General features: G+C 42.4%; 1 protein-coding gene across 2 annotated transcripts; it reads right to left on the bottom strand.

The window, feature by feature from the left end:
• LOC139683156 (RNA-binding protein with serine-rich domain 1-like) lies at positions 1 to 8,933 on the bottom strand. 2 transcript variants are annotated; one of them, XM_071578011.1, is made up of 7 exons: positions 8,673 to 8,933; positions 8,155 to 8,226; positions 7,763 to 7,897; positions 7,046 to 7,098; positions 6,375 to 6,458; positions 6,047 to 6,139; positions 1 to 2,818 (listed from the first exon to the last, which is right to left on the bottom strand). In XM_071578011.1, exons 1-7 carry the CDS (start codon positions 8,884 to 8,886, stop codon positions 2,753 to 2,755), a joined length of 717 nt encoding a protein of 238 aa, XP_071434112.1. In that variant the 5' UTR covers positions 8,887 to 8,933; the 3' UTR covers positions 1 to 2,752. The 2 variants fall into 2 exon arrangements, with proteins under 2 accessions (XP_071434112.1, XP_071434121.1); XM_071578020.1 differs by lacking the exon at positions 1 to 2,818 and adding an exon at positions 3,792 to 4,594 and having other exon boundaries at positions 8,673 to 8,901.
• Positions 8,934 to 9,353: the final 420 nt, after the last annotated feature.

Below are 9,353 nucleotides of genomic sequence, written 5' to 3'. Positions count from 1 at the left end.
GGAAGGCAAGAATGGTAAAGGCACTTGACCTACAGAAATAAATCCATCCTCTCTCTACAAGCTACAAACACAACTGCCCATCTTCTGTCTTGCTACCTCTGTAAACAGATCTCAAGATATAACGTGATAAATAACTAGGATTGAGCAAGTGCAAAGGTCTGAAATTCTCTGAAGCTACATGGTTTACAGATAACCTTGAAGTCTTCATCAACATGCTTCCAAGCACATCTTACATTAACCAGTATTACCACAAAATGAGAAGACATACGTGACAAAATGGATGTTTTGTCTCCAAATACTTTTGAGTCACTCCATTGATTCCATACCTGATCCTGGGTACTAGAAGACCTTAATATCAGCAGATGGCCCCAGATGACATAGGACTCCCTGTTCTAAGCATCAATCATGCAAAGCATGTATGTGTTTAACAAAAGGCAACATTTTTTTCCCTACACAAAGTATTCCTGAAGCATGGATTGCATTGCTTGGCACATTCTGGAGATCAGACAAGTAGTTCCAAAAGGGGACTGTGTGAGTACAGAGGGTCAGTAAACCACAGTGGTCTAGGTGCAGCCTATAGCACAGGGCTTAAGCTACTCCTTGCAAGAAGCTGTGGACAAATAAATCTGTTTTGTTGGTTACACTACTTCCTCCAAACATTGCTATAAGCCTCTCTCAGAAGGAAAACTACACACAGCTTGACTGGATAGGATTCTGATATTCTTGTGTTCTGCTATACGTCCCTGATGAAGCACATGGCACTGTAGTTTTTCCCAAAAAGCATTCTGAGAAGCACTGGACTGCATCAGTACAGCCTTTTTGGTCGTGTCTTGTCATAGAGGAAGGGCTATTAAGACTCCTTCAGTTCCTCCCACCTGTGCCAGGCAGAGACATCCTGCTGTCAGTGCCTGCCTTTCCCTGGTACTGCCATTTGTGCTGTGAGCTGTCAGCACAAGGACCTCTTGTTCCCTTTGCATGATCAGACAAGCCATGTTTCAAGCTGGCTCACACACACACATCAGAAAGATACTATGCTGGCCCTGAATGCTGGGTCTGGGGCCTAAGTCTCCCAATGACTACCACATATTTTCTGTGCAGTTGCTGCACAAAGATAGACTCAGGGAAAATCCTTACAGGATAAGACCTTATGAAACACTACTGAAAGGTGAGGAAAAGGGACACAAGAAGCACAGTGAATTATGTGGTGATTTATGGTTATATGTATAAACTGCACAGTTCATAAAATTATAAATTCTTAGGATCCTGTCTAGATAACCAATTATAGCATCTTACCTCTATATTTCAGTCAAAATCACATGTTGCCTCTACCAAATAAATGTAATTTGACCCAGGAGAAGATATGCAAAAGTGAGGGAAAGAGCTTCTGTGTTTCTGACATCAGAGTATCTACTCTCAGAACGTAATCACTATTACGTCTGTTTAATGATCGTGATGTGTGCTCAGAGGCCTCTATCATGTCACAGTCCATGTGCAGTACCTCTTCCAACCTCGTTCTCTCCAGTGTCAGGTTGCCTAAAGCAACAGATTGCACCTAATTTGGTCTGAAGACTATTTAAATAACCAGATGTGTTACGAAGCAGCAACAGTGAAATACTCAAATTGGTGGCTTTTTTTTCTGTATTGTGGCACTGGTATTTAAGAGATGGAGAAGAGCCAGATGTAGTTTCTGAAGAACTCAGCAGCCCCAGGCAGGGTAGTGCAAGAATACCTGGTCCTTCCAGGTCCCCACTTGCTCTCTGCAACTTGCTTGTATCACATTCAGCTACTGAGAAGTTAAAGGCTTCCTTCTGCCTCTGGTACACAAGCACCAGCAGAAGAGACTACTGTCTGTCCCCAGCACTGCCAAGGGCAAGAAATGAACAAAGATTGGATTAGATTCATAGTACAGCAGCAACAAATGTTCCCCATAAACAACCATAATTAGATATTTGCAGGTTAATTACAAGGTTTCAAAATAAGAAAGTGCAAAGCCAGTGACCAAAGGTAAAAAAATAGATTTCACTGACATTTCAGCTGGGCAGCAATGCCACCTACTGGCAGATATCCCACCACCGATTAACCAGGGAACAGGCAGCACCTTTATAACCAGGCCTCTCCTGACAGAAACAAATTCCTCACTCTGCCACTACTATTCTGTCAGTCCACTGTCACTCAGAGAGCAGATCATGAATGGAGAGCAAAATGAACACAACTAGTGTGACCCCTTGTGTTCAGTGCCTTACTGGAAGATGGCACCCATGGCCAGTGTGCCATCTTCCAGGAGCCTTTACAATCTTGACTAAGACAGCAAAAAGCAAATTATTTCAACTAAGTCTGAACCTTCCAATCAGTGCAGTTCTTTACAAGTGCGATCTCTGGGTTTCCCATTCCTATTTGCTTTCCATCTTCCAAATTTCTACTCCCTTCCCCCCCTGCCAAATTTTCAGAAATTATACCACCTTTATATCAAATAAAACCTAAGGAATGAGAAGGATGTTGGTGTCTTCTAAGAGTGTGTTTGGGATTAACCTTGTTATGTGAAGTCCAGAGATAAAAGCTGCTTATCTGGGCAAGATCCTTTGACATCATTAGCTAGAAGGTATCAAAGTAACATATATCAAAGCCTAATCCCCATGAAAAAAAGGAGGGGTTTCCTTGTTTGTTTTTAACCCTTGCTGATATTTCAGAACTGTACTTCCAAAAAAACCCCTTCCATCACCAGATTAAAAGTCAAGGAAATTCCAGTTCTTACCTATGTTTTTCCAAGTTTTATGTACCAGGCAGTCAGCAATAGGACAAGGGGGCACGGGCTCAAGCTCTGCCAGGGGAAATTTAAGTTGAAGATCAGAAAAAAATTCTTTCCAGATAGAGTAATCAGGCATTGGAATGGCCTGCCCAGAGAGGTGGTGGATTCACCATCCCTGGAGGTTTTTAAACTGAGATTGGACGTGGCACTGAGTGCCATGATCTAGTAAATGGACTGGAGTTGGACCAAGGGTTGGACTTGATGATCTTGGAGGTCTTTTCCAACACAATCGATTCTATGATTCTATGTGGATAACAATAGATTTGCTTTTCAGGATCAGGGCTTTAGTCCTGAAAGAGTTACATCTCTGCAACAACTAAAAAATGCTTCACAATAGAAGAAAACTAGGGAAAAGACAAGATTCTAGCATCTTCAGAAGGTTTCACACATCAACAGTTATAAAATAATCCCTTGAGCAATGGTGCTTCCTAAGACCAGAGCAGATACAGACACAAAGAATTTTCCATTTGCTCCTTTTGAAGTCCCCACACTCTGACTGCTGTACACATGATATTCTTGTCAAAGTCAACTACCCTGGACTCCTTTTATCAGGCATTCCTGAAACATCCTTGCTTCATGAACAATTCAAGTGGAACTCCCACATCAGGGTTATGTACATGGGACCTGTTGGGTAATCAAGAGTCTTCCAGGTCTTGAAGGAAGGGATAGCACAAGCACTGAGCAAACTACCACAGCTACCACACACACATACACACACACACACACACACACACACACACACGTTATGCTGGCTCCAGCTACATATTCATATCTGCCTCATCTCACAGTAACCTGTCAGCATATCTGGAGACTCACTGTCACTGCCTTGTCAGCATTATTCCTCCAGCACTTTTCCATTAAACTAAGGTATGTGGTGTGTGTCTTGCTGCACTTCAGACAGAGAAATATTTGATACACAGCTCACAGGATCAGAAAGGCAGGCCAGAACTTCAGAGTTTTTAGGTCTAGGAACTGCAATTCCAGGTGTGGGAGGTAAACTATTTATTGTGAGCTGCCTTTGCACAGCTGAGTCAGGTAAACAAACAAAACTAGAGACCTTTCCTGCTTCTATTTTAGGATATAGATAATTTGCTACCATTATTGCTCTACAGTATTTTTCTGTTACACTTTCTAGAATGAGAGAGCAATAAACTGCCCAGAGAAAGATCATAGCTCAAACTCTGAAAGCAAATAATATATTAGTGAATAAACTTTCAAAAAAATCATTTCTGTAAAAGCATGTTCTATTTACAGAGGTCAATTTACTCTTTACACAGGACAAGTATAACCACTATGGGAAAAAAATATACATGTAAGAAATACATCATCTTTCAAAGAGACATTTACAAATACTCTGCTTAAAATACTAGAAAAAAATAAGACATTTGAAATTAAGAGTGCATTCTGCATGCAGTTAGGATAGAAATTACATTATTTGACTTCAGTGTGTCATTTTTTCTAATTGCAAATGACACACTCCTGGGCTTTCCTAAAACACCACAGCCTGGCTATTACCTTAGGATCTCAAAAGAAGGACGTGGATCTTCATTAACAAGTTATTATCTACTCTTCATTTTGCCATTAAAAAAGGACATCCCAATTGTCTTCTCAGCAGGAGGGTCTGGTCTTGTTGAACTTGGCACCCTTTTCCCTGAGTTTCCCTGTAGTGTTTTGCTAGGCAGGCATGATGAACGTTGACTTGGTGTATCTACAGGTCCTTGGCCAGCACTCTTCCCATTATAAGGCAGAGTTCAGAAATTCCAGGAGCTGTGCACGGTTTCGGTCTCTCTGTAGAGCAGACAAGCAGAGGCAGTGGTTGAACAGACCTGGCTGTTCTCAGAGGAGCAAGGCTGCAGATCCCTGTATTCTGTGGGGCTTTCACATCCCCGTTCCCACAGCTGGATCCAACCAGCTACCAGCTGAGTGTGAGTGCTGGGGTGGGGTTGGGAAAGTCAGGCAATGGGTCCTGGGGAGAGACGCCTCATGATGAGATATCACTGTCACTATTTCATGATATATTTTCTAAGTGGCTCCCTGTGGGGGCTCCCTTGGGTTGTAATCATGTAGCTCAGTCTGCTCAAGAGGGAACTCACAAGCAGAATAGATACTATTCTGTGGTGTCTGAGGAAACTTTTACTGTACACACAGCAAGTCTTGTGCTTTGGGAAGTATAACTTTTTTTCTGTGCATAAACAGCAGCTAACAGCATAACAGAACCTTGAATTTAGGTTCTTTCTTCACAAAAGAGATGGTCCAAACAGTCAAAGCACTTGTTTCCAGTGTTTTTTATAAAAAATGATAACATCTTTAAATATTTTAAAGGATAGATGCTGTTCAAGTCAGCAAGAGCCAGGTACCCATCAAAAAAGGACCAACATCAAATATCTGATGTCAGATATTGCAACGAGCAGATTACTGGGACAGAACTAGCAAGAATTCAGCATAATTTAACACAAACTTCAGTACCAGAAAATGTATTTTCAATCAAATTTAACTTGGCATGCTCATGTCTACTTTGATTGCTATAGAATGAACTGTTAAGGCTGAACCAGAATCTGCCAAGCTGGATACCTCAACAAAGCAACACTTCTAACACAAACTGACTAGTATCAGAGCCCTCTGCAGGCCACTGCAAGGTGTAAGAAATTGTTGAAAAGAGTGAATGTTTTATTTAAGGAAGTGCTGAGTCCAAACACCCATAGCAATAGCACAAACATGATTCACTATATCTATTCCCTGGGTATCTCAGCAAAACCATTTGACTGCTTTGAGAGAATGCATGAGCACGTGGGCCTAATAATACTATTCTCTTTTCTTTAATTCTTCTCTAAATAATGGCTAGTCTTGCATGCGTTGGAAAAACACAGCAAAGCAGCAATTACCACCACTGATCACAAGAGACTGAAAGAAGATGAGTACAATTAAACCCAGTGTAAATTATATCAACAGAGAAAGCTATGAATCAGCTAACCAGCAGAGACTGAAATTCTAAGAACCCGCAAAAACATCCTTTGGTTTGTCTACTCTGCTTGAGTATTCCAAGCCCACTTGTAACAGAAAACTTGCCAAAAGAATGAATTACAATTTCTTAAGATGGCATCATAGTCACAATAAAAGCTACACTCAATTTATAACCCCTAACTGCAAGATCCACTCTTCTACAAAAACCAGCACTATTGCAAAAATATTAAAAGACACAGTATTTTCTCTTAGGGATACACAGACTATTTTAACTCTTACCTCTATATCTTCCTTAGTCTTCTTTATTTTCATCTTAATTTTCTTTCCTGTTATCATGCTGTAGTTTTCATTCTTCTTTTTGTTTTTGAAGAACTAAAATGAGATCACACATTAAAAAGACACAAACTTTGCTTTATTTTGTAATGTTACAAATCTTAAGTAAAATTACAGATGATAATCTTTTATACTTCCTAACTGTTCAAAACAATAGAGACAGATTTCTATTTGTTTATGACAAAACTGCTGATGTTATACACACTTTTCTTACAGGGCAGATTAAGTATTTAGATGAGAAATGTAATGGAGCTTCAGACTTCCACAAGCATACCTTAGAAAGCTGGACAGGTCCTGTTTTCTCTTTCTTTTTCTTCTTTTCTTTCTTTTTCTTCATTTTGTTCTCTTTTTTCCTTTTCTACAAGAATAAGACAGACTCAAAAGGGCAAAATAAAGCAAATCCACAAGTACCTCTCAAGGCCCTGACTAGTCAAGGCACCCCCCTCTGCTGTTACCACTGCAGAACAGGCAGTAGCTGAAACACACAGAAAGTAACACAGCAGGGTTAGCAACCCTTGGGACCTTGAGGAACAGAAATGGTCTAATTCCCATTAGGGGCACTCTCTCTTTTATTGTAACCCCAATACATAAAAATCACTGAACAGAAGGTCCTGATAAAATGAAATTACAACAGGAAGAATGTACTACTTGCTCCTCTCACTGACTAAAAATCATTTCTTCTGACAGATTAGCAAGATTCCCCACTACTCTAAACTCTAGCTGGACAAGCAATGATTCCAAAGTAACTTTTAAATTATTTCTCTTTTTGTATACAGTCAAGTAAATGCCAACCCATCAGTTCAGCTGCTGTAACCCTAAAAGCATGATTCAGATTTACACAGCCACAGACAAAAGCATTACCTCTTACACAACCTTTAAGATTATTGAAATATAAAGAACTATTTTCTGTTGTTAACTACTTATTTCTCTTTGTAAAATGTTTACCTTTTTGTTGTGTTTTTCTTTTTTCTTTTTCTTTGATTTAGACTTAGGAGAATCTAAAGTTAAGGAATAAACGAACAACAAAATCAAACCTTGGAAGTTTGGCATTTTAAAAAAGGCATTTGGTTTTACAGATAAGGCATATAGAAACGTGAAATATAACAAGAAAATGCATTAATTTAGTTTTATATATTGACACTGGTTGAAATTAAACCTAAGGAAAGCAACACTAACTTGCTGCCACTTACTGGTCTAACATGGAAACTGAAAATACCTGATTTACTGATTCTGCAGATGTGCCAGCTTCATGTGAGTCCTCAAAGTTAAATGCTTGAAATGTTAAAACCAAAGTAGGACTAAATTAAAAAACCCAATTCAGGTCTACATAGACTGGTGAAATAGAAAAAGATCTGTGTTTTGAAAGTGTAACAAATAGAGGAGTTTAAATATATACAGCATATTGTTACAATGTACCATTACTTTGAAGGGCATTTTTTTATTTTAAAGCTATTTAAATTAACAAAAGAACATTGCAGCCTCCGTGTAAAGAGGAACCTTAACATAGCAATAGGAAAGGGTTATGAGAGAAACACTGAATACACAGGATTTGGTATTCTGCACTGTCACTTTGTGGTGGTTTAGCCACATTTAAAACAAGATTTAAATGTTTCTAGGAGCGCTATCAAAACTGGGAAGCGTGCAGATGTGGAAGTAGCTTACCTCTACTACTTGAAGAAGATGACCTTGATGATGAGCGTGATGAGGAGGAAGAAGTGGATGTACTGCTAGAAGATGACGTGGATGAAACGGATGATGATCTGCTTCTACTGCGTTTTCGTTTCCTCTTTTCTTTTCCTTGGGACAACACAAGGCAACTGTGACAAGCATGCTGGCAACTGTGGTCTACAAAAATGACTCTTCACAGAACTTAAATACAGTGAACCCCTGTTTTGAGGGGCTGTTTGTGTTCTCTCCCCTCTTCCAGTGTTTATTACTATTAGCAAGTGACCATGCTCAGGATCAGGGTCAAGCTCAGTAAATGACACAGAGGATCACTCAGGTAACAATCACACAGGTAACACCAGAGCCTGCGACAGATCAGCAGTGCCTACCTCGGACCTTCAGCCCTTCTTCTGAAGTTGCACACTGTGTCCTACTGTTTTCATCCTTGCTCTTATCCATATCTAGTCAGAGACAAAAGTACATTCAATAACATAATTTTCTAAAATATTTTGGAAAGGGTTAAAAAGAAAAATAAAGGCAGTGCAGACACCGAGGAAACCTGCGATCCCACCTGAGGGCAGGTCACTAGAAGGGGTTTAGCTGGAAGGGACCACAGTGGGTTTCACCACAGTGAGTCACCTGGCCCACCCCTCCCCCGGCCAGGCAGGGTGACCCCAGAGCCCATGGCACAGGACAGCACCACCGCTCCTTTCCCGCTGCCCACACGCGAGGGCCGCTCCTTCCGCCGCATCCTCCCGCACCGCCAACGCCGAGGCCGAGCCCCGTGTCCGAGCCCCCGCCGTGCAGCCTCAAAGGTTGTTTTTCCTCCCCACATCCCCTGCGTGTCAGGCTGTGGATCACGGGGCCCGGCCCCAGCCCCTTCCCCGACCCGCCGTGCCCGACCCACCGGGGACGTGCCGGGGCCGCCGCTCCGGCCCTGCCGCCTCCACCGGCCCCGCCCGCTGCCCCGGAAGCGCCCGCGCCGCTTCCTGCCCCGCATACGGGAGCGCGGCCGGGAAGGCGCGTCCTGGGAAAGGCCATCCCGGAAAAGGCGCATCCAGGGAAAGGCGCATCCTAGGGAAGCCGCATCGCGGGAAAGGCGCAATCCGGGAAAGGCGCATCCCGGGAAAGGCGCGTCCCGGGAAAGGCGCGTCCCGGGAAAGGCGCCTCCGGGAAAGTCGAATCCCGGAAAAAGCTTATTCCGGGGAAGGCGCATCCCGGAAAAAGCTTATCCCGGGGAAGGCGCATCCTGGAAAAGGCGCATCCCGGGAAAGGCGCATCCTGAGCGGCTTCCAGCGCTCCAGGCCGCACCCGCCGGGCTGGGCGTCCCCCTCTGTTAAACACCGCGCTCCCAACCTCGAAAGAGTCGTGCGATACTGAAACAGTTCCTGTGACTGGTCTCGACGGAAACGCAATTTCTGCTGAGCCCAAAGCTCCTCCAAACAAGTAAAATCCCGCTTTGATTGCAATGGATCCTCAGACCTTGTGGGTGTTCGTCTGATCTAGCTGAGAATTTACTGAACTATGTGCAGCTGCTTTACGATATTTAAGTGTAAACCAAAACATCAAATTAATACATTGATTCCTA

The sequence above is a fragment of the Pithys albifrons genome, chromosome 2 (assembly GCF_047495875.1).
Source record: "Pithys albifrons albifrons isolate INPA30051 chromosome 2, PitAlb_v1, whole genome shotgun sequence".
In the NCBI taxonomy this organism is placed as follows: domain Eukaryota; kingdom Metazoa; phylum Chordata; class Aves; order Passeriformes; family Thamnophilidae; genus Pithys; species Pithys albifrons.
This window is presented reverse-complemented; position numbering and strand designations above follow the sequence as displayed.

Excerpts from the sequence above, each read along its gene's own strand:
- LOC139683156 (XM_071578011.1), bottom strand. The coding sequence starts at position 8,886 with ATGCGCCTTTCCCGGATTGCGCCTTTCCCGCGATGCGGCTTCCCTAGG. Across the intron at positions 7,898-8,154 it reads AGAAGGGCTGAAGGTCCGAG|GAAAAGAAAAGAGGAAACGA; the intron begins GTAGGCACTGCT and ends TGTTGTCCCAAG. Across the intron at positions 6,140-6,374 it reads GACCTGTCCAGCTTTCTAAG|TTCTTCAAAAACAAAAAGAA; the intron begins GTATGCTTGTGG and ends ATCTCATTTTAG.